We start from the raw sequence: 25658 nt of genomic DNA on the forward strand, positions 1-25658 counted from the left end.
CACGCCGTCGTCGCCCCTGCCCGCCCCGACCACGCCGCCGTCGCCTCTGCCCCTGCCCCGACCACGCTGGTCAGGCCGGCGCTGCCCCCTTCCTCCCTGATTTTTTCCCACATTTATATGATGTTTTTTCAGATTATATGTATATGTGTGAGTATATGTATGTGTCCTATTTTTTCAGATTTTTTGTTCAAATATATGATGATTTGTTTTTTTGCCTTTTTATAAAAATGTATATATGTATGTATGTTCTCTGTGTATATATGTTCATATATGCAAAAGTTAGATTTTTAGAAAAGTTTTATCTATATATGTTCTCTGATTTAGTACATTTTAGGTTAGTTTCATTTTTAGAAAAGTTTTATATATTTAGGAAGAAGGAAGCGAGAAGGAAGAAGGAGAAGAAGAAGAAAAAGTTTTATATATGCATATTTTTAGAAAAGTTTTATATATATGCAAAAGTTACATTTTTAGAAAAGTTTTATATATCTAGCTAGGAAGAAGGAAGAAGAAGAAAAAGAAGGAGAGGAAAAAGGAAAATAAGAAGAGGAAGAAAGGAGAAGAAGAGGAGAAATAAATAAGAAGAGGAAAAAAGAAGAAAATTCTATTTTTTTTCTTCTTTCTCTTCTATCCCGATAACTTCAACACGAGGGGGGTTGATATACCCCCTCCCCGATAACATTATTTTCCCATGTATATATGTCGTCATTGTCGATATAACCCCCTCCCGATAACTTCAACACGAGGGGGGGTTCGATATACCCCCTCCCCGATAACATTATTTTCCCGTGTATGTATGTCGTCGTTGTCGATATATATAACCCCCTCCTGGATAACTTCGACATGAGGTGCGGTCGATATATATACCCCCTCTCGACCGTGATAACTTATACCACGGGAGCACCCCCCGGCCCTCTCGCTCGACCAAAACTCTCGAGGACACCCAAACCCTGGAAAAAAACGTTGTCGTCGAGGCCACCCCGAACCCTTGAAGCGTTGTTGAGGCCACCCCAAACCCTTCAAGCATTGCCGAGGCCACCCCAAACCCTAGAGAAGCGTCGAGGCCAGACCACTAATATGATTCCTTATTGTGCTTAGCTAGCTAGTTCTACGTTTGCCACTAATATATCCATCTGTCATGTTTGAATAATAATTGCCATGTTGTAAATATTTGCAGAAACTATGGATCCGCACCCCCGAGACGAAGCAAAAGAAGCGGTGTTGGGGGAGATAATCGCACACGGAAGTGATGCCGTCTTGTCGTTTCTCAACGACACATGCACCGATGGTCTGGAAATACAGGATGAAGAAGCAGGCTACGACGATGATCAAACAATGGAGGAGGAAGGACACCGTGATGACGGCTCCGGTGACCGAATGGAGGAGGAAGGACACCGTGATGACGGCTCCGGTGACCGAATGGAGGAGGAAGGACACCGTGATGACGGCTTCGGTGACCGAACGGAGTCCGGCCAGGTATATATATTAATTAATTAAGCATCTGCTGACTATAGCTAATTGATGCATTAATTGTTTTTGGTATGTACACATATTAACTCTCTTCTTTTTCTTCTTTTCTGGCCCTCCAGATCGAGCAACACTTCGGTAACGAGACAAGGCCCGAAGAGAAAGTTGCGCACGGATGAAAGGTACACGATCATCGAAATTGATCGTGCTGCCAACCGATTGAACCCCTCCGGACCAAGCAAAAATTTAATGCTCAGTGCGGGGTTCTAGTTAGCGAGCAATGGTTGAAGCCTAAGGACAAAGACTCTCAGGTGTCTTATGTCAGCGATAGGCAGAAAGCTGATCTTTGGACCGCACTGCAGGAAAATTTCACCTTCCCGCCAGAGGAGGATCCGGAGAATCCAGTTAAAAAGCCAATGATCAAGGCTTATGCTCTTAAGAAGATGGCTGAGCTATTCAGGAGGTGGAAGAACGAGCTGAAATCATCGTTTGTCGACAAAGACAAGACTCCAGAATTCATCGGCCGATTTGAGAAGATCAAAGATTAGTGGCCCACATTTGTCACCACAAAGAAATCTGAGAGAGCAGCGAAGATGTCAGCGACAAACAAGAAAAATGCTGCAAAGAAGAAGCATCACCATCGCATGGGGTCAGGTGGGTACCTGAAAGCCCGGCCGTTGTGGGACAAGGCTGAGAATGACCTCATTGATAAAGGGATCGAACCAGAGACGCGACGCTGGCCAGACCGTTGCAGGACTTGGTTCTTCGGGGTTGGGGGAAAATTGGACCCTGTAACAGGGAAGTGCGTTTGGACCAACGAGCAGCTGAACACACCCATCGAGAAGCTTCAGGAGTATATTGAAAAAGCGCAGCAAGGGACGTTCGTTCCGGACAGAGAGAACGACGAGCTCACAGAGGCCCTCGGGAATCCTGAGCACCCCGGACGGAAACGAGGCACGCCAGGCTCCCTTTCGTGGAAGGCTGGATTTCCCGACGCAGGCGGTTACAAACGCCGGGAGAGGAAGAAGAAAAAGGAGTTGACCCAACTACAGGCGCTGCACGCAAGGGTACAAGCGCTAGAGGAATGAGACGCAGTTCGCAGCACGCGACCTGCCGAAGCTACCCCGCCATCTCAGCGGAGAAGCAGCGTGGCTTCCACGGAGCTGCTTCAGGAGCCTGTCTTCACGGCTCCTGCTAGCTACCCCGTGGATGCTATCACGTAGTCTAAGCGTTGCCTCCTTATGACGCAGTGGATGGAATTGAAAGTCAAGGCGGCTGTTGGCTCTGTTGCACCTCCTGAACCTGGCGCAACTTTTCACTGCCGGCCGATTCCAGAAGGATATGCTAGGGTGATGGTGGATGAAATCACAGAAGGATTTGAGGACCTCCAGCTTGACCACCCTACGGGTGACAGGGAGACTCGGCTGGGTTCTTGTCTGAAGACTCCATGCCTATGGCGGAAGGAGCTCATCAACCTTCCAAACTGGACGCCTCCGCCTCCTCCTCCTCCTCCGGCGAGTCAGTGCACTCCGCCTCCACCTCTGGCGAGTGATCAGGGCACTCAGCCTCCTTCTCCAACGCGTGGCGGCACTCCGCCTCCTTCTCCGCCTGCGCCGGCGCGCCCGAGCAACCAGCCTCCTCCTTCTCCGCCTCGCCAGCAAGGGCGGAAGAGACCCGCCTCCGCCCCGGCTGCTCCGACGTGTCATACTCCTTCTCCTCCGCCTCGTAAGCAAGCATGAAAGAAGACAGCCGCAGCCGCTCCGTCTACTCGGCCGGCGTCTAGCAGTACAGCCAGAGGCGGAAGGCAATACAGATTCGGTCCATCTCTCAAGCCTCTAAAGAAGTTACCATACGAGATGACCGAACAGGAAAACACGAAGATCGTGCAAGCCGAAGTGAGGGACTTCTTTGAAGCGGTGAAAGCAAAGAAACATCCACCTCAGGAGGAGAAGATAGATCCGATGAAAGTAAAGCGCACTATCGATGCCCTGAAGAAACCACCAAAGTCTCCGCCGAAAAACAACTATGAGCGCATTACTGAAAAGGCATATAAGGAAGCAGAGCAGTCGGGAAGTACTGTCAGTGATCGAAGGTTAGCAGAACGACGAGCTGGGAAAAAAATTGCGCAGCTCGGCGAACAAGCGAACCAATCGTGCCCCCCGCTCAAGGTGTCTAGTGATATCGTCGCTAATGATCAGAGGATGGTGCCCGGTTATACCAATCTTGATGATTACCTGCCCGACGATGTACATTATGATTTCTTGGAGGTGGACGAACACAAATACCATTACGGGAAGCCTCTTGTCAAAGATGAAAAATCTCTAACAACGATGATGCGAAGATTCCATGATTTGTACATGGAAACCTGCAGAGAGTCTGGGGGACGGATACTTTGTATCTGAGAGTTAAAGAGGAGCACGACCTCGTTGGAATTGATGTGTTATCTATTCCATTTGAGGAGTTTTTCCAGTTTTTCAATCAAAAGGCCCTCGATAAATTAACGGTCACTTGCTACTGTCTGTAAGTACTACTTCTGTCATTAAGTCTCTATATATAGCTCAGCTCTTTCATTGCATGTATTTATAATTATCCTCACTATATTATGCAGATTGAAGATCGTCGAGTGCAGAAAAGCAGAAATGTATGATATTGGGTTCATTAACCCAAATCTCATAGATGAATTTCAGGTTAAAAAGAGCGCCAAAGATGCCGAGGCCAACTTGCTCAAATCATTGGTAATAAATCAAAACAAAGATACCATACTCTTTCCTTACAACTTCAAGTGAGTGTTACTGTCTTGTGCATATTCGGTTTCCCTTATTACTCGAGCGAGGTTATAGTAATGTAATTGATGAGTTATGCATGCGTGCGCAACTACCACTATATTCTCCTAGAGATTAAGCTTGAGCAGGGAGTAGTAACCGTCTTAGACTCGAGACGAAAAGATCCCAAGACCTATGCGGACATGACTAAAATTCTCAACAAGTAAGTTCAATCGACCATTATCGCACCATATCGGTAACTTTTTGTTCATTTCCTGATATCTCAAGTAATAATTATTTTCTTTGTCTTGCAGGGTTTGGAAAAAGTTCACCGCGGAAGCTCCGGGACAGCCGAAAGAGCTGCAATATAAATACCCAAAAGTAAGTACTACTAGCTAGCTAGTTCCGCGCATCTCCCGTTGATTCTAGCTACTTTCATCAATGCCATTTATAATGCTTCATTATCAGTTTGATTGACCTCTATTTCTCGTAAAGTGCTTGTGGCAGGAACAAGGGAATGATTACTGTGGATACTACGTGTGCGAGTTCATCTACAACGCGGCTTGCAAAAATAAGCGGGGCTACTCTAAAAGACAATATGAGGTGCGTAAGCAATAATATTCACAATTTCATTTTATTACACCATCATTTCTGTTGAGTTTCATTCATATATATGTATTGACCCCCTTCTTCAAATTAGTTGTGGCAGATGCGGAATGAACTCCTAGAACAAGATCGCATGAAAGCAATTCAAGAGGAATTGGCGGGATTATTTCTTGACCACGTCATCAATAAAGCCGGAGAATACCACGTGGAACTTGAGTTCAAATGCTAGGGGATTGTAAGAGATCTTACATATTGTATATGTATGTAGCCAGTAGCGTCGGATAGATAATACGAAAACTTGTTGTTCGACCAATCTCTCGGAGAAGGAGAGGTCGATCACTTCTCTCGGTATGCATGACGAACTTTTGTACTTAATGGTTTCCTTCATTTTCTTACTAGCTAGCGTGTCGAGGTCCTCTCTATACGTATAGTACGTAGCGTCGACCAAGCACGGAGATAAGAGAGGACACTTCTCTCTATTAATTAATTAGCTACCTAACACAATATATGAAACACCTTAATTAACCATACAAAACCCCCAAATCCACCCCCCCTTCAGAAAAAAAAACAAAAACCCTAGCCCCTGAATAGCTGACGCGTGGATACCTATTGGTCCCGATTGATGCCACCAACCGGGACTAAAGGGCCTCCTGCCTGGGCTCGTCGGGCGGCCACGTGGAGGCCCATCTGTCCCTGTTCGTATAAGAACCGGGACTAACCGGGACAGAGGTATGTATTTATCATCTTCTTTTCCCTGGCTCGGAATTATCATCTTCTGTGTAAATAACATGGTAAATTACACATCGCAGAGTTGATAACTCACATAAAAACACCATAGTAACTTTTGACCCGAGAAAACAAGTTGAAAACTTACCCTCGATAGCTTCTGCCTAAATAGCATGGTAATATATGCGCTACAGACATGATAACTTACTCACAAATACAATGGTAATTTTGACTCGGAAAAAATTTCTTGAAAAACACACTCCCGTTGACTTTTGTGTAAATAACATTATAATTTACGCACCATAGAGCTTATAAGTCAGCTACAAACACCATGTTATCTTTTGACCCATGAAAAATATTGTCAAAAACATACCCTTGTAACTTCTATGTAAATAGCATGGAAATACAAGCAACATAGACCTGGTGCCTCACAAACACCATGGTATACTTACAGAAATTTCTGTGTAAATAGCATGGTAATATATGCAACCCGTAGCTGGCCCATAAAAGAAATGCACACCCGATGGCCTTATGGGCCAGTTTTGCCAGTTTTGAACCCACCATACAGACAATATATGTGCATCGATTGAGGGCCATGCTCACATGTTTCTGTCTTTTTCCATTGGTTTTTCAGAAGGTTTTGGAACATTTTTACATTTTCAAACCATAAGCGTAATTCCGAAACATTGTTTAAATCCAGGAATACTTTTAAAATTCATGAATATTTTTTTATTTCAGAAACATTTTGAAAATTAGCAAAAATTAAATTCATGAACATTTTTGTAATTTGTGAAGATCTACAAAATTTAGAGAGATTTTTTAATTCATGAACGAATTTAAAATGAATGAACACCTTTTTGAATTGGTTTTTTTCCTAATTCAAAAATATTTTAAAATATTGTGAAGATTTTTTTTAATATGTGAACATTTTTTATAATTTGGATAATGGGTAGTGAAGGAATAAACGCTGAATTGGCTCCTCATTGTCACAAAAGTAACACTTAGTGCATCATTGCCAATCCCTTTTTTAGATTATCATTTTGTTTGATCTAAATACCGAATGAATATTTTATTTTCAACAAGACTTTCATTTTCCACATGTATTTGCGATGGAAAGGCCGCCCATCATTGATGAGGTCCTGTCACATGGATTTGAGCATAGGAAGTTGATTAAGTCTCCTTTGGACATTTGTTTTTGTCGCATGCCCTCGTCTTCTTTATTGTGCAGGACTTCGAAAGTCGTGGCAGTTAGATGATCTAAAGAGAATTGTTGAGATTCCTAGAGCCCATGCCGCTAAGATGATGCGTTTGTGTTAGGGATCCATTGGAGGGACAACGCCTGGTCCTAGCATGGATATTGACAGGAATTAGTTGAGACTTTAGCATGGACTCATGAACATACACCTCTAGCTAGCTTAACTTGTTGAAGAGACCGGCATGTAGGAGTTTTTATTATGCAATCAAGATTGTCTAGATTAGCTCACTTTTCTCTAGTTATATGTTTACTTGCGCAATTTTGACTGAAGTTGAAGGAACTACTTTCTACTTTTGAAATAATAGAAGAAAAGCAACGATTGGAGTGAAGGAGTCAGAGTTGAATATATTACTTAATGATATCATCCATGTAAATGAGTTGTACCATACCATACCTGACTTATTGAGCATCGACATCGACGTATCTGCAACTGACATAATAACTGCATTTTATGTAGCTTCTACTCGGTTTGGTACCACACTCGTGGTGCCTGCTTAAGGCCATTCAAAGATGTATGTGACCTGCACATTTATTGGTAAAGTATAGACTAACAGATCTTTTCATCAACAAATAAGGTCTCAGTACACCATACACGTGATTATTATAAATAAGAAACAATGATTATAGGATACATGTACCCCAATATAAACAATTATTAAGAATACAGTTTGCTCGTGTGGGGGGGGGGGGCTATAGCCCCCCTACACTGCATGCCTATATTTCAACTGGAGATCCAACCACCCTTTTATCGGATTGGCATGTCCAAGTCCCTTACTGTACATGAGGCTTCGTGTTGAGGGTTCCGTAGCCCCGGCGAGGGTGCAGCGAGTTGGGATCTAGATCCGGTTGCCTGAGTGTGGATGAGAACCCAGATGACTCCAAAGTCCAAACGATGCCGCATCAGTCTGCCTTGTTGTTTGTCAAGGGTTGTGGTTGTTCTCCGACACCGTTGTATCGGGTCATTTTTTTCTCTCTCTTTCATGTGTGTGTTTGTTGTGGTGTTGTATGGTTATTTGTAAGGGCTTCATTAATTTAATGTGGGACGGCAACTTTTTTTCTTCTAAAAATGCCGTGGTCAAAGCTTGTCACAAATTCTGAGAGGAGGTTTCGTACGATGGAGATTCTTTTCCCTTTACACCCTTGCAAACACACATTTTTTAGATACTTCCACTGCATGTGCACGCGCACGGGGGTGGTTTTTGAATGTATAATAAACTTCAAAAAAAAAACATCGAGCAAAATAAGAAACTTCAAATGGACTCATATTTTTTTTGGAGGGTTAATGGGCTCGGATGGATGGATAAACTCCGCAGAACGAGCCCACCGCATTCGGCCCAACAGCCCACTCCGGCCCACAGAGGAACCCTAGCCTCCATCCGACTTATATACCCCCTCCTACTCCCCGCAATCCATCTCTTCTCCTCCTCCCCGCCGCCGCCGCCGCCTCCTCCTCTTCGCCGCTCCCGCTCCCGCCGCCGCGCCACCGCCGTCAGCCATGGTACGTCCGCCGCGCGCGTCTCCCCGCGTCGCCACACCGGACGCGCGCTGACACCCCTCTCGCTCGCTCGCAGGCACCGAAGAAGGAGAAGGCCCCGGCGGCGTCGTCCAAGCCGGCCAAGTCCGGCGGCGGCAAGCAGAAGAAGAAGAAGTGGAGCAAGGGCAAGCAAAAGGAGAAGGTGAACAACGCGGTGCTGTTCGACCAGGCCACCTACGACAAGCTGCTCACCGAGGTGCCCAAGTACAAGCAGATCACGCCCTCCGTCCTCTCCGAGCGCCTCAGGGTAACTAACGCCCGCTCGCCATCCCCCCTCCTCCGGATCTCTTCTTCCTGCTTGCTTGCTTTCTTCCCGTGAGATTTGAGATCTCGGGATGGTAGATTATGTGTGTGTGTGTGTGTGATGCGCCATGGCTCCTGGTCAAGTTCTTTGATGTGATGCTCTGTTTTGGGGTCAGTCAGTCAGTAGTACTCTGAACAAGAGCATGAACATGCTACTGTATGATTGTGTTATGAATTGGATGCCGGTTTTGGCTGCTCCATCTGTGCTGATAGTTTTTGTGCAGTGTGATGCTCAGTTTAGTGCATCCTCAGATTTTGCTCGGTGTGCCAATTTCATAGTGTCATAGAAACTGCACAATCTGATTTTGACATGTGCAGTATACCCTTGTTTAGTGTAATTTGGCATCACCATTGATTCGTAGAGTTAACCGTTGATTTGTGGAGGTAATATGGTTGGTCAATGCTGTTGAATGCTTCAGCAACTTGTCGCCACATATTGCTGTCCACGGCTGTGCCTACATGCCTTATTATTAGATTGCAGCTGTAGTATCATGGGACGGAAACATATGTTGTCGGTCTATGAATTGTTAACATGGATTAGAACTATTGATGCGTGCACGGCAAGTGTTTAGCAATTCCCCCTTGCATGTATGTTTGCCCTTCCTATTTGTTATCTCACTTCAATTTAAACCGAACTCTTCAGGCATTCATGCACACTACAAACCCGATGATCTCACCCTGCCTGTGTTTATCCACCTGCAGATCAACGGGTCTCTGGCACGCAGGGCTATCAAGGACCTGATGGAGAGGGGACTCATCAGGATGGTGTCAATCCACTCCAGCCAGCAGATCTTCACCAGGGCGACAAACACCTGATTTATCATTATCATGTGTTCTGGGTCTGTTTTTAGTCCAGTAGACTGAGGTGTTGCTGTTACATTCAAGTTCACTATGTCCAGGGGGGCACACTGTGCCACCAGTAATGTTGAATTGCTTTTGAGTTTTGGTACACTTTAAGATCGTTTTGTCAGCGCAATGAAATCTACCTCATATATTGCCCTATTGTGTCTTCTTATTTGTTGCTGTGCACGCTCTACGGTTGTTCCTGGGCGCAAGTATTTTGTTGCGGTAATAGTTTATGGTTCCACGGGTATGGAGTTATCATGTTTGTGTCAAATGATGCTGTGAGGCTCGTCTTGTTCGGGGGACAAGGCTCTTGAGATAGCGCTGTATGTTCTTGAGTGGATCTTGAGATAGCCTGTAGTTTTTATACACCTGCATGAAGGGGGGTGTTCTTGATGCCTGGCTGTCGCACATAGCACCACAACACAACTCTGTACGCCCAATCTGGCTAGTCTTTGTGCTAAATCATTATGCTGCATTTGGATGTCTGTTGGCCTGTCGAATTGGATTTGGTATTAGGCATGCAGGTTTCTAGTAGTGCTCAGTCCAGTGGGGTTCATTTTAGTAGCGCCAAGCAAGAAAGTGCTCAAAGGTATCATAGTTCATAGGAGGTATTAACAGGATCCTTTTTGCATAAATTGGATTGAAAATTTATGTGATTAGCTTAGCTTCTCGTCCAAAGTACCCGACGCAGGGTCAATCAACTCATTTACATTTGTGAGCTCCTTCTGGCTATCCTGCTCCGCACCTCCTGCGAAGCCCGTTGCTGCATCCCCTCCGGCGCCTCCGAGGGGGAGCTGATGCACCGGTTTGTCGATATTAAAGGAGCCATTGGATGTCGCCGAGATCGACGTGGCTCGTGCGATGTTGGGCTCCTTCCGGCTATCCAGCTCCACACTGCAAAGCACACGCCGGCTGCCCGGAAGCCATGGTGTGCAGTTGGGGAACAAGCGCTCTTCTGTATCTCCAGAAGCTCTGTTCTGTATCTCTGTTCTTCAGGTTCAGTTGTTGTTCTTTCGTCAGTACTATGTTTCCGTCAAAGTCTGCCTACTTATGTTTCGCCACAATGTAACACTTCATAGTGTATTTGCCATATAGTTAATGGATAATTGCAACTGCGTGATTTCCAACCGGAATGTCACAGGGCTAAACAATCCAGCGCGCCACAAGGTTGAACCTGAACCTATCTATTGTTTTGTCAAATTTGGAACTATGCCATGTTTAACTTGAAGCTATCTGAACTATTGTGTTGTTAAATTTGGAACTATGTCATGTTTAACTTGAAGGTAATTTATGCGCATGTGGTTATGGCTAGAAGCAGTTGACGTGTATATCCATGAAATCTTCGGATAGTAGCACACTCTAGGACAATAAATATTGTGTAAACTTTTGTTGTCTTTACCTAACAGCTTACCATGTTTTGTTTTGTTTTTCAAATTAGATTATATTGAAATGGGAATCCACCGTGATCCATGCAGCTCATAGTACATAACTAAAAGTTTTTCCATGATTAGAAAAAATACTTAACAAACTATCATCGGTTAAGCATTTGGTTTCTTTCAGTTGGTTGGTGTATACTCCCTTCGTCCGAAAAAGCTTGTCCCAACCTTGTTCCTCAAATGGATGTATCTAGCATAGTGCTAGATACATCCATTTGAGGGACAAGCTTTTTCAATTTTAGACATGACCATCGGATATAGTCTCACTTGATATGTTAATGCACACTTTTCAACTTTTGGAAAAAAACACTGCTAATTATATTCATTTATGAATCTAGATTACATATTATGCCTTTCCCCGCCGCTAAAATCATGCAGGCCCATAATTTTTGAATTTTAGAAAACATATTTAGAGTTCCAGAGATTTTGGAAAGAACGGAAAGAGAAAAACATATGTAAAGTTCGAGAACATCTATATACACATATAGTGGGTCTAGAATTTTCAAATATAAAAAAGTTAATTTTGTAGATTTCAGAAAATTCATAAAAAATGAGTATTGTAATTTTATCGTTAATATGTTTAATTAGGAATTCCAAAAGAAATGAATATGTCGATCCGTAATAGTAAATGGTATGTCGATTGTGCGGTCACATTTTTTCCTGTTTTAGATCATAGAAAAAATATTTATTTGTAAAATTCTTCATGTACGAACAACTATATGTGCACACAAAATAATTGTTCAGATTTTTTAACAACAAGTAAGTTTTTCTTAAGTGGGATCCATAAAGCCGGCTAGACCCATTTGTGAATTTTAACTATACACAGTCGTCAGTTATTTTTGCCAGTAATATTCATTAGTCAATTAACATACATGCATGTTCTGTCGCTAGCATCTACTCCCTCTGTGCCGTAATATTTGTCGTTGGAGCAGCTGAACTTCAGCTACTCCAGCAACAAATATTACGGTGCAGAGGGAGTATGTACTATTTTTTTAACCTGCAGGCACATACTGTTATGTTTTCTTATTTTGGACATTTGGAGTGATTCAGTAGGTAAAGAAACAATGCAGCATGCGTGACCAAGACTGCAGCCTGTCGCTAGCATCTACTCCCTCCGTCCCATAATATAAGAGTGTTTTTTAAACTAGTGTAGTGTGAAAAACGCTCTTATATTATGGGACGGAGGGAGTATATACTATTTTTTTAACCTGCACGCACATACTGATTTGTTTTCTTATTTGGGACATTTGAGTTCTCTTTGAGTGATTGAGTAGGTAAAGAAATAATGCAGCATGCGCGACCAAGACTACAACGTGGGTGACCAAGACTCTGGGGCGTGCGTGCCTTGTATTTCTCCTGATTGAAGTCCGGCGCGGGAGGTTTAAGCGTGTCTTGTATTTTTTTTCTTATGGAAGTGTAGATGAGATCTATGTTAAGTCTCATATTGAATCTAAGCCGTTGAAATGTCATAAGTTAACATATTTGAAATCGAAAACATTTTTTAATTCATGAACACATTTACAAATTTTCGAACATTTTCAAAAATCAAGAACATTTTTCGAATTGATGAAACTTTTCTACTATTTGCAAACATTTTTTTAAGTTGTCAACATTTTTTTAACAATTCTCTTGAATCGGCAAATATTTCTAGAATGGACGAACATTGTTTTGGAAATTGGTGGAACAATTTTGAAATTCATGGACATTTTTTTGATTTAAAAACCATTTTTTTAAATGCATGATCGTTTATTGAACTAGAGAACATTTTATGAATGAATAAACTATTTTTTAAGTCACAAACAGTATTTAAATTTTTAGGATATTTTTCCATTTATGAACATTTTTGAATTGGCAATATTTAGTTCAATTTCGTTAATATTTTTAATACACGGTCTTTACAAAAGATTTTGACCATTTTTTTGATTTCCTGAAGATTTGGTTTCAAAATTTTGAACATTTTGTGAATGCGCAAACATTCTTTTTTATCTAATCGTGAATATTTGAATCCCCAAACATTGTCTGAAGCAAAGGGTACGTACAACATGGGCCAGCTCAGGTGGGGGTTTAAAATGTAGAAGAAAAAAGGAAAAAAAAGAAAAAAACGAAATTGAGAAAACAGGCCGCTCGGACATGGGGCGGCCCAAACGGGCGTGCTGCGTCTACTCCCTGAGTGCAGAGGGCAGTATAGTAGGTCCCTACAGCATGGGCCGGCACAGGCGGAGATTCCCCCGTGTGAACTGTTTTTAGCACTTATAGGTGGCATTGGTACGTCTCAAAAAAATGTGGCATTGATGGGTAATATTTTGCAACTATGAGGGCAATTTTCATGACGTACCGCAAGAACCAATAACCCCTATATTATTACCAGCAAAAGGGTCCGTGCACAGCAACGGGAAGAAAATCTCCAATGCTCCTGACCACATTTTATTGCATGACCGAGATACACTATCATTCTCAATTTTGTGAAATCATGAATATTTTTTCAAACCCGTGAACATATTTGAAATCATGTTCATTCTTCAAATTCGTGAAAAGTTTTACAAAATTTTGAACGTTTTCTAAAATGAAGGACATTTTTTTAATTCATGAGCACTATAATCAGTTTGTAAACTTTTAAAAAAAATCGTGAATATTTTTAAATAGTTTTCTTGAATTGGCAAATATTTCAAGAATCGAGGATTTTGTTTTGATTTAACAAACATTTTTTGAAATGCATGATCACTTTTTGAATGAGCAAACATTTTATGAATGAATAAAGTATTTTGTAAGTCACGAACAGTTTTTGAATTTTGAAGATATTTTTCCATTTATGAAAACTTATTGAATTGGCGAAATTTTGTTCAGTTTCATATAAAAAAATTAGTCCATGTATATTTTTTAAAGAATCAATATTTTTTTTTTCAAAATTTCGTACATTGTTTGAATAAGCAAATTTTTTGGTTACAAAATCGCAAACATTTGTATCCAGAAACATTTTATGATTTATTAAACATGTTGTTTCAAAATACTTGAAGTTATGGTTTGACCTATGTCAAACTTCTTTTAAGTTTGGCCAACTCTATTATAGATTACCATGCACAATTGCATGTAATTATTCAACACTGCACATAAATATACCATGTAACTTATGAGTGGGAAATTGAACTGAACTCAAAACTGCATATGCCCAGGAATTAATTCATGGTTCAGTGTTCATATAACTTTATCTGCAAGTACATATGTATAACTTTCATTTATAATCGCCTCCATATAGGACTGATAGAATAGCAACCTACAACTGAATTCTACAAAGCATGATTAACAAGAAACTGACAAATATAGACTGGACACATGGAAACTTCAGTAACATAACATGGTGATTCATTAGAGATATGCATTAGAGATAATATCTTCCAAATGCACATATTTTATAAGAATGTCATTATATGTCTCAAGCATTTCGATACACAAATAATAATCAAACAACAAATAGTTTTCCACAGAAGATAGAGGTCATACTTGCAGGCATATTTAGTGGCTCTAGATATACACGGAAATTTCTGTAATTCGTAAATACTCCCTCCGTTCCCAAATATAAGTCTTTTTAGAGATTTCAATATGGACTACATACAGATGTATATAGACGTATTTTAGATTGTAGATTCATTCATTTTGCTACGTATGTAGTCCATATTAGAATTTTATAAAAGACTTATATTTAGGAACAGAGGGAGTATTTCTCAAATATCAGCAGGGTGTAACCATCAATGTTGAGCTTCCTTCAGTATGAGTCATTGACATGTAGAGTTAGAAAAGCAAGATAATACGGCATCCAAAAACATCTTACTCCTCGTGAAACCTTGCGGCAACATCCCATCCTGTCTGCTCCTTTCACCATCGCCATCGATGTTCTCAGCAGGGCGACCTGCTGCACGACCAAGACACACGATACTTTAGCAGCAGAAGAGGAACAACAACATATTACCTTGGCTGACGACGGAGAGAAGCACGGGTCTCGCCGAGCATGTACCCTTGAGGATGCCCATCAATGATCGCCGCCGCACCCCACCAACTCCGCACTAAATCAGTCACCCCTAGCCGCTGCTCCACATCAAATCGGCAGGCCGCCGGGTGGCTGTGCTGCATGAGGGAGGCGACGGAAGGCAGGCGGCCGGGGACGGCGCTATGTGACGGCGGGGGCAAGCTCCTCCTTGCTCTGCTTTCCTTCCTTCTAACCCCAGGTTCATTCATGCCCAGGCTGCGGTAGGTGGTGAGCGGCGGCGAGGAATTCTTCAGGCACATCTTGGAGCTATGAGCCGCCGCCTTGTCCCCGTTGGCAGACGCATCTTGGAGCAGAACATCAAGGCTTGGTACCACGCCGGAGACATTGGCACCAAGGACGCACTCCACCGGTTTGACGAATTGCTCCAGGATGCTGGGTCCTCCTCGATCCGTGCCGTCAACTATCTCCTTACTGTTGTCGGACGTGATTGCCCTGCGCTCGGCGTCTCCCTCTTCAACCGCGTCGCAAGGGCCAAGGTGGCACCCAACAGTATCACGTACACCATCCTCGTCGACTGCTGCTGCCGTGCTGGCCGCTTGGACCTCGGTTTCGCTGCCATGGGCCACATCATTAAGATGGGATTTACAGCAGACGCGATCTTCTCTTTCAGCCACCTACTAAAGTCCATATGTGCGGAGAAGAAGACCAGCTATGCAATGGACATCGTACTCCGAGTAATGCCTGAGCTTAACTGCACACCGGACATTTTCTCCTATAGCATTCTTTTCAAGGGTCTCTGCAACGAGAAGAGAAGCCAAGAGGCTCTTGAGCTGATTCACATCATGGTTGAGGATGGAGGTTGCTGCCGACCTGATGTGGTGTCCTATAGCACCGTAATTGATGGCCTGTTGAAAGAGGGTGAGGTGGACAAGGCTTACGGCCTATTCTGTGAAATGCTACAGAGGGGAATTTCGCCGGATGATGTGACCTATAACTCAATCATCTCTGGCATGTGCAAGGTTCATGCGATGGACAAGGCTGAGGAGGTTCTTCAACAGATGTTTGATAGAGGAATTCTGCCAGATGTTGCCACATATAATAGTCTAATACATGGATATTATTCATTAGGAAGGTGCAAAGAGGTTGATCGGATTTTCAAGGAAATGTCTAGAAATGGTGTTCAACCAGATATTGTAACTTACAATATACAGATGGATTATCTTTGCAAGAATGGAAGATGCACAGAAGCTAGGAAGATTTTTGATTCCATAGTCAGTTTGGGCCAAAAACCGACTGTTACTACCTATAGCATTTTGCTTCATGGGTATGCTCTGGAACGATCTTTTCATGAGATGCATTGTCTCATTGATTTGATGGTGGGAAATGGTATTGCGCCAGATCATTTTGTCTACAACATACTCATATCTGCATATGCTAAAGAAGAAATGATTGGTGAGGTAATGCATATATTTAAAAAAATGCGGCAGCATGGATTGAACCCTGATGTAGCGAACTATGGAGCGGTAGTAAACTTACTTTCCAAGATTGGCCGAATGGATGATGCTATGTCCCAATTCAATCAAATGATAACTGAAGGGTTAGCTCCTGATATCATAATTTTCACCCCCCTTATTAGTGGTTTCTGTTCTTGTGGCAAATGGGAGAAGGTTCATGAACTATTTTCTGAGATGTTGGATCGCGGCATCTGTCCCAACACAGTGTTCTTCAACACAATTATGGACCGCCTTTGCAAAAATGGAAGGGTTATGGAAGCCCAAGATCTCTTCGACCTGATGGTACACATGGGTGTGAAGCCTGATGTGTGTACTTATAACAAACTGACAGGTGGATACTTGTTCATTGGTAAGATGGATGAAGTGAGCAAGCTACTTGACAATATGGTCTCAATTGGCATGGAACCAGATGTTATCACCTATAACATACTGATTGATGGTTACTCTAAGAATGGAAAGATAAATGATGCATTGGTTTTTTTTAGGGAAATGTTGGAAGGGAAGGTTAAGCCTTCTGTTATCATTTTTAATATTATGATTGGTGTGTTGCTTAAATGTGGCAGGAAGGAAGAAGCCAAAGATTTGTTTGATGGTATCTGGGCCAAAGGATTAGTGCCTGATGTTGTTACATATAGCTTAATGATACAAAAGCTTATAGAAGAAGGTTCTCTACAAGAGTCTAATGATCTATTCCTTTCTATGGAGAAGAATGGATGTGCTGCCGACTCCCGTATGCTAAATGCTATAGTTAGAAGCTTACTTCAGAAAGGGGAGGTGCCCAGGGCTGGGACTTATCTGTCTAAAATTGATGAGAGGAGGTTCACCCTTGAAGCTTCCACTGCTAGCTTGTTGACTGCACTTGTGTCAGGGGGGAAAGGCCAGGAATATAAAGAGTTGCTCCCGGAAAAATACCACTCGTTTCTGGAACAGGGCACTGATTGAAACCTTTTCTAGAGATTTTGCCCAGATGCTCTGGAGTGCTAATCGAGGGCTGAACTTCTCTTTGTAGGTTACTTCTTCCAACCTTTTCTTTTTTTAGTACGTCTGAAATGTAATAATCGTTGGAGAAACTGTAGCAAACTTTCTGACTGTCAACCTTTTCTAGAGATTTTTTAGTACTTCTTCCTACAAGCTAGTAGTAAACTTTCTGACTGTCACCATTTTGTTGATCCACTATATGTGTTTCATACATATGGATGGCTACTACTTCAAGGGAGTTGCACATTTGGCATCAGCTAAGCTGCAATTTTTAATTAGTTTTGTCAGTCCTGGATTTGTCCTAATAAGTTATCCTTGGCACCTTTTGCCTTACTTTTCTGATGTACTGATGGTCATATGCTAGATACTCAGCCCTTCATAACTTGAGTAAACTTTGGAGTAAAGCTATGGCAAGTTGGCAACCATTGTACTGCATTAACCATCTCTTATAGTTGGCAGCAACCACTGTAGATCTGCGTTCCTCCAGTCCTAGGATCGCCGTCGCCTCACCCCCTCGTGTTTTGCTTCACGGTCTGCCCTACTTTGTACACCTCAAGCCTCCTAACTAGAAGCTTTGCGTATTCGCAAAAAAAAAAGTACTGATCATCAGGACTGTCTTGTGCATGACCACTCGTTGAAGTTGTCAGCAGTAAGTTAGTTCCTGTATTCCATTTCTCTTTTACATTATATGGGAAGCATGATGCCCTCAGCTAGAATTAGTCCATTACCACTTAACATTCTATTCATCATGACTTTAATTCCAGATTCATGGTGCCCTACATGATTACAACGAAGATGTTAGGTGCTATTGACTGAGTTTTCGTATCGACAGCACACATTGACTGAGTATTTTTATTGTTAGTCCCACATGGTTTACCTTTTCCCCAAGATCTTACATGTGAATTTGAAATTTATAGTGGCACGTTATTATCCTTCTTTACCCTGTATATCGTTAATATCCTGGTTACGTAATGATGACTCAAACTACGCTGCCATGCAAACAGTCTGGGAGTTCCACCACGTATGTGTCCTATAGTGTTGGAGCTGCTGTCTGCGGTGGATAATGTGGGTTTGTGCACTTCAGCGACTAAACTGTTGAGATTGCCACCTGAACTTTTTACTTGCGGGCGGCAAGAGTGAAATCCTGGATTGAGCATTCATCCCTAAGTTTATTGAACTTGAACCAGTTAACTGTGTCATCAAACTTTTAATTTTCGTGCACAGATCTTTCTCATGTAGGTTTAAATTACCTGATTGCATTATTGTTCTAAGTATCAGATTACATGAATTCTACTGAAGCTGTACTGGAATTCAGTTCCAGTTATCTAGCGGCCTTAGTTGTGTACATACATTTTTCTAGAATTTTTGGTGCTGAAATTTAAGGTTGTTAATGTGGCGAAACTTTGCTCCATGATGCTCTGTGCATCAAGGTAGAAATATTGGGTGTTCTGACATATACTGCTGAACTTAGTATGACTGAAACTGAGTTGTTGCTTGGCCAAGGAGCTGCATAATGTCCTTATCCAATGTGTGCGGCGTATATTTTGTCAGTGAGGAGGTAAGAACTATATGACAGCTTAATTAGCTTGTACTTCATTGCAACTTCTTAACAATGGTATCTGCTAGCTTCATGTTCTGGAAGCTACATCCACCATCTATCTTATATTTATAACTTGCCATCTCTTAGTGCTTGGTGACTAGCTCTGCCCCTATTGAACAAATCATGTTGTATTGTTTGCATCAGCATGTTTTGATACTGTTCCTTCTATTTGTGGTATGAAATTGAGGATGTTTCATCTCTCAATCAACATCAATCGGGACTTGCCTTAGACCACATCCAGCAATTTGCCCCCATTTGTGAAAATACAATCCATTTTCATATCTCTCTTGGAGTCCAAAACACAATCAGGTGGAAATTCACCACGGGCGCTAACTAGTCCGAGGCTTCAGCATACAGAACACAATTAGCTGGGCTAACTTCTACCCCAACCAATCCATCCTATAGTTCAGAAATTAGGGGGCCTCCGAAGTGTAAATTTTTCTCTTGGTTGGTCATCCACAGTGGATTTGGGCAGTTGACCGTCCAACACGCTGTGGTTGGACAAATTTGAGTCTTTGTACGTTTGCAAGCAAGTGGATGGCTAAATTTTGGTCTTGGTAAGCAAGTTCTGGAATCAGCAGTGCGCCTCTTCTTCAAGTGTAGATATACACTCAGAGTATGGAATGTGGTGAACCTTTGACTTGGGCTGCATGACATGCACCTGCATGTTTAGATAATCACCACCACGGTTAAATATTGGTGGACAAATATTAAGTTCTGGTAGAAAGGCTTTCACCTTCTTGACCAGGCTGGTCTCGTGGATAATTTGGAATGAGCATAGTGTAGCTATTTCTGAATGGTTGCCGCACCCATCTATAGTAATTGTATTCGGTGTGTGGATTTTTTTTGCTTGCTTCTGGGAGTATGCATTCGTGATGTGTCACAAGATTAAAACCGTGAAATACAGTCCAAAATTTGTACCATATTATTCACTTTCCATCCTGTATTCTCTGCAAACATATAATATATACAAAGCATACTGTTTATTAGAGAGTTTGCCATGTGTCAGTATCAACGTGTACATAAATATTTCTTTTGTCATCTGCAAGTTTACTCCGGAAAGCTCAAGAGTGGATCCCACGTGTCACTAGACCTCAACTGACAGCTATCGTGCATGAGCCACTAGCGGTAACCGACTAAACGTGCAGGATAGAGCACCCTGACTAAGGACAAGGGGCACAAACGTATGCGCTCAATAGTGTAACACTATCGTTGCCGATGCAAGTACTAGCAACAAGATGATGCAAATACTTATAAGAAACTGGTCTGTTGCAAAAGAGATGCACCGGCGTGCACAATGTGTTGCCTGCTCAGCAATACCTGTCATCTCAGGAATGTTGGGGTTCATGATCCCTTCCATGCCTAAGCTTAAACATGCCACACGGTCATGGCGATTCTACAACCAGTTGGCGTAAACAATGGCTTTCCTACGGACTAGTTATGGCCGGTAGATTACTCCATATATCTCAGCAGCTGCCATTATATATGGAGTTTGCAGTAGGTTGTAGTAGTTGTCCAAATCAATGAACATATATACTCCCTCCATTTTTATTTAGTCCGCTTATTAGCTTTGGTCAAAGTCAAGCTTTGTAAACTTTGACCAAGTTTATAAACAAAAATATTAACATAAACAATAACAAATCAATACAATTAGATTTATTATTGAATGTACTTTCACATAATATAGATTTGTAATGATAAGTGTTTATATTATTTTCTATAAACTTGGTCAAACTTTATGAAGTTTGACTTCAGTCAACTCTAATATGCAGAGTAAATAAAAACGGAGGGAGTATTGACAAGTGACATAGCATACAAAGTTAACAATTAGTTTATTTTTACAAGGAAAATAGGAGGCTATTGGGGCTAATTACAGGTAAATATATTAAAATTAAAGTAGGTCACATACAAATGCCACAAAGGGCTAATTACATAAAGTTGGACAACCAGCTACATACAAAGTTCACTACAGGACTTCCTCGTAGCGCTATGGAATATTAAATTCATCTCCTGCTCAAAAAATTTCCTCCATCTACAAAGACTAATCGCCACAGACCGACTCAATAGTTGGTCGCTGTGACAGCAAGTCTAGTCCCGACTGTAATTCCAGGTTCGTGATGCCCTGCATGGTTACAACAAAGATGTTAGGCACTATCGACTTTTTTTTTTGACAACACATCGACTGTGTAGTTTATATACTGCAAATGTGCCCGTGTGTTGCAACGGGAGAAAGCAAAATAGGGATCGTTAAGGATCAGATTATTGATGTATTGCTTCTTATTGGACGTGTCGTGGGCCGTAGGATGAGATGCATGATGGTTGGCCTTGCCGCGGTCCACCCGGTGAACTACTCGTCGTCGCCCATTCGATCTACCCTCACGCTTCTTGGTCGGTCATGTCATAATATCTTGAACCTTGCATCCATGAAGAATAAATTGGTAGTGCATCCCTTCAGCAGGATAGTGTTGCCACGGAAAGCTGCAACATGTCTATGGTGTCCGGGCGTACAGTGATGATGGAGTTGTCATTATTGGTGGCCTCGTCAACCATCAATCGGTTTGGCGCCAAGAAAGAGTTGTATCTTGTCCATGGTGTACGGGTGGTCGGATGCTTAGTGACGATAAAGTTGTTGTCTTTGGTACCGACTTGTCCCCCTTGAAAATCGTTGTGGAGTACTCCTCCTCACTAGTAGGAAAAGGGGCTTTTACCCCGGTTTGTAAGGGCCTTTTGTCTCGGTTCTCGAACCGGGACTAAAGGGTCGTTACTAAAGCCCTAACCCTTTAGTCCCGGTTCTTACACGAACCGGGACAGAAGGTCCTCCACGTGGCCGCTGCTGCCAGCCCAGGCAGGGGGGCCTTTGGTCCCGGTTGGTGACACCAACCGGGACCAATAGGCAGGGCCTTTTGTCCCGGTTGGTGTCACCAACCGGGACCAATAGGCATCCACGCGTCAGCAGCTGGCAGGAGCTGAGGTTTTTGTTTTTTTTGAAAGGGGGTGGTTTAGGGGTTTTGGGGGGTTAATTTAGGTGTTTCATATATTGTGTTAGCTAGCTAATTAATAGAGAGAAGTGTCCTCTCTTATCTCCGTGTTTGGTCGACGCTACGTATTATATACGTATGAAGAGGAGTAGACACGCTAGCTAGTAATCAAATGAAGGAAACAGAAGATCGTCATGAACATATGCATACAGAGAGAAGTGATATCGACCACCTCTCCTTCTCCGAGATATTGGTCGAACAACAAGTTCTCGTATATCTATCCGACACTACCGGCTACATATATACAATAATTATCTCTTACAATACAATCTCCTAATTAAATTGTAGGAACACAGGGTCCACATAGTATTCTCCGTTTTCAGCGATCACGTGGTCAAGGAAGAATGCCGCCAATTCCTCTTGAATTCCTCGCATACGATCTGGTGCTAGGAGTTCATCCCGCTTCCGAAACATCTAATTTGAAGAAGGGGGTCAATACATATATATATGAATAAATGAAACTCAACACAAATGATGGTAATAAAATAAAATTGTGAATATTATTGCTTACGCACTTCATAATTTGTTCTTCAGTGTAGCCCCGCTCACAGGTCGTGTAGCGGATGGACTCGCAAACGTAGTATCCGCAGTAATTATTCCCGGGTTCCTGCCACAACCACTTTACAAGAAATAGAGGTCAATCAAACTGATAAGCAAGCATGCTAAATGGTATTGATGAAACTAGCGCTTGAATCACTAGGAGATGCGCGGAACATGCTACTATAGTACTTACTTTCGGGTGATTAAATTGCAGCTTCTTCGGCAGTCCCGGAGCTTTTGTGGTGAATTTTCTCCAAACCCTGCCAGACAAAGAAAATAATTACTTGATATCAGGAAATGAACAAAGTTGCTGATATGGTGGATAATGATCGATTTAACTTACTTCTCGAGCATTTGAGTCATGTTCGCATAGTTCTAGGGATCTTTTCGTCTCGAGTCTAAGACGGTTACTACTCCCTGCTCAAGCTTAATCTCTAGGAGAATATAGTGGAAGCTGCGCATGCATGCATAAGTCATCAATTACATTACCATAACCTGGACTAATAAGGGAAACCGAATATGCACAAGACAGTAACACTCACTTGAAGTTGTAAGGAAAGAGTATTATATCTTTGTTTTGATTTAATACCAACGATTGTAGCAAGTTGGCCTCGGCTTCTTTGGGATGTTTTTCAACCGTATATGCATCTATGAGATTTGTGTTAATGAACCCAATATCACAGATTTGTCTTTTCTTCAATTCGGCGATCTTCAATCTGCATAATATAGTGAGGATAATTATAAATACATGCAATGAAAGAGCTGACATATATAGAGAGACTTAATGATAGAAGTAGTACTACTTACAGACAGTAGCAAGCGATCGTTGTTTTATCGAGGGCCTTTTGATTGTAAAACTGGAAGAAATCCTCAAATGGAACATTCAACAGATCAATTCCAACGAGGTCATGCTCCGGTTTAACTCTCAGCGTCAAAGTATTCATCCCATCAGACTCTCTGCAGGTTTTCATGTACCAATCATGTAGTCTCCGCATCATCGTTGTTAGAGATCTTTCATCTTTGACGAGAGGCTTCCCGTAATGGTATTTGTGTTCGTCCACCTCCATGATTTCATAATGTACATCGTCGGGCAGGTAATCTCCAAGATTGCTATAACCGGGCACCATAATCGGATCATTAGCGACGATGTCTTTTGACACCTTGAGCGGGGGGCACGATTGGTTCGCTTGTTCGCCGAGCTGGGCAATTTTTTTCCCAGCTTGTCGTTCTTTTAACCTTTGATCACTGACAGTACTTCCCGACCGCTCCGCTTCGGCATATGTCTTTGCAAGAATGCGCTCATAGTTGCCTCTCGGCGGAGACTTTGGTGGTTTTGTCAGGGCAGCCAGAGTGCGCTTTGCTTTCACCGGATCTACCTTCTCCTCCGGAGGTGGATATGTCTTTGCTTTCACCCCTTCAAAGAAGTTTGTCACTTCGGCTCGCACGATCTTCCTGGTTTCCTCCTCGGTCCTCTCGTATGGTAACTTCTCTGGAGTCTTCAGAGAAGGACCGAATCTGTATTGCCTCCCGCCTCTGGCAGCTGTACTGCTAGACGCCGGCAGAGCAGACGGAGCGGCTGCGGCTGTCTTCTTTCCTTGCTTACGAGGCGGAGGAGAAGGACTACGATGCGCCGGAGCAGCCGCAGCGGCGACGGGTCTCTTCCGCCCTTGCTGACGAGGCGGAGAAGGAGGAGGCTGGCTGCTCTGGCGCGCCGGCGCTGGCGGAGAAGGAGGCGGAGTGCCGCCACGCGCCGGAGAAGGAGGCTGAGTGCCCTGATCACTCGCCGGAGGAGGAGGCGGAGGAGGAGGCGGAGTGCCCTTACTCGCCGGAGCTGTCCAGTTCGGAAGCTTGATGAGCTCCTTCCGCCATAGGCATGGAGTCTTCAGAGCAGAACCTAGCCGAGTCTCCCCTTCACCGGTAGGGTGGTCAAGCTGGAGCTCCTCAAATCCCTCCGTTATTTCATCCACCATCACCCTAGCATATCCTTCTAGAATCGGCCGGCAGTGGTAGGTTGCGCCGGGTTCAGGAGGTAAAACAGAGCCAACAGCCGCCTTGACTTTGAAGTTCTGCCATTCCGCCATAAGGTGGCAATGTTGAGACTCCGTGATAGCATCCACGGGGTAGCTAGCAGGAGCCGCATGCTCCAGCTGAAGCAGCTCGGTGGAAGCCACGCTGCTTCTCCGCTGAGATGGCGGTGTAGCTTCGGGGGCAGTTTCGGCATGTCGATTGCCGTCTCGTTCCTCTAGCGCTTGAACCCTTTCGTGCAGCTTCTGAATTTGGATCTGCTCCACTTTTTTCCTCCTCTCCTGGCTTTTGTAACCGCCCGCGTCCGGAAAACCAGCCTTCCACGGAACGGAGCCTGGCGTGCCTCGTGTCCGTCCAGGGTGCTCAGGATTCCCGAGGGCCATTGTGAGCTCGTCGTTCTCTCTGTCTGGAACGAACGTCCCTTCCTGCGCTGCATCGATATATTGCTGAATCTTCTTGACTGGTATTCTCAAAAGCTCGTTCGTCCAAATGCACCTCCCTGATACAGGGTCCAAGGTTCCGCCAGCCCCGAAGAACCAAGTCCGGCAACGGTCTGTCCAGTTCATTGTCTGTGGTTCGATCCCTTTTTCAAGCAGATCATTCTCAGCCTTGGCCCACTTAGGTCGGGCTTTGAGGTAGCCACCTGACCTCGTGCGATGGTGAAGCTTCTTCTTTGCAGCATTCTTCTTGTTTGTCGCTGACATCTTCTTACTCTTTTCCGATGTCTTGTGGGCCACAAATGCGGGCCAGTGATCTCTGATCTTCTCATACCAGCCGATGAATTCTGGTGTCTCTTCTTTGTCGACAAACGTTTTCAGCTCATTCTTCCACCTCCTGAATAGGTCTGCCATCTTCTTAAGAGCATGAGACTTGATTAATTGCTCTATAACTGGCTTCTCCGGATCCTCCTCTGGCGGTAGGGTGAAATTTGCCTTCAGCTCAGTCCAAAGATCATCTTTCTGCATATCATTGACATAAGACACCTCAGGGTCTTCCTTCTTAGGCTTATACCATTGGTGGATGCTGATCGGGATCTTGTCCCTAATTAG

At 43.2% G+C, this 25658-nt stretch overlaps 2 protein-coding genes across 3 annotated transcripts; both read left to right on the plus strand.

The window, feature by feature from the left end:
• The first annotated feature begins 8227 nt into the window (after nt 1-8227).
• On the plus strand, nt 8228-9652 carry LOC123166573 (40S ribosomal protein S25-2). 2 transcript variants are annotated; one of them, XM_044584382.1, is made up of 3 exons: nt 8228-8311; nt 8385-8594; nt 9294-9652. In XM_044584382.1, exons 1-3 carry the CDS (start codon nt 8309-8311, stop codon nt 9390-9392), a joined length of 312 nt encoding a protein of 103 aa, XP_044440317.1. In that variant the 5' UTR covers nt 8228-8308; the 3' UTR covers nt 9393-9652. The 2 variants fall into 2 exon arrangements, with proteins under 2 accessions (XP_044440317.1, XP_044440316.1); XM_044584381.1 differs by having other exon boundaries at nt 9353-9652.
• Nucleotides 9653-15222: 5570 nt separating this feature from the next.
• Nucleotides 15223-17370, plus strand: LOC123171381 (protein Rf1, mitochondrial). Its single transcript, XM_044588906.1, has one exon. It carries the CDS (start codon nt 15223-15225, stop codon nt 17368-17370), a length of 2148 nt encoding a protein of 715 aa, XP_044444841.1.
• The last annotated feature ends 8288 nt before the right edge of the window (nt 17371-25658 follow it).

The sequence above is a fragment of the Triticum aestivum genome, chromosome 7D, assembly GCF_018294505.1.
Source record: "Triticum aestivum cultivar Chinese Spring chromosome 7D, IWGSC CS RefSeq v2.1, whole genome shotgun sequence".
NCBI classification, from domain to species: domain Eukaryota; kingdom Viridiplantae; phylum Streptophyta; class Magnoliopsida; order Poales; family Poaceae; genus Triticum; species Triticum aestivum.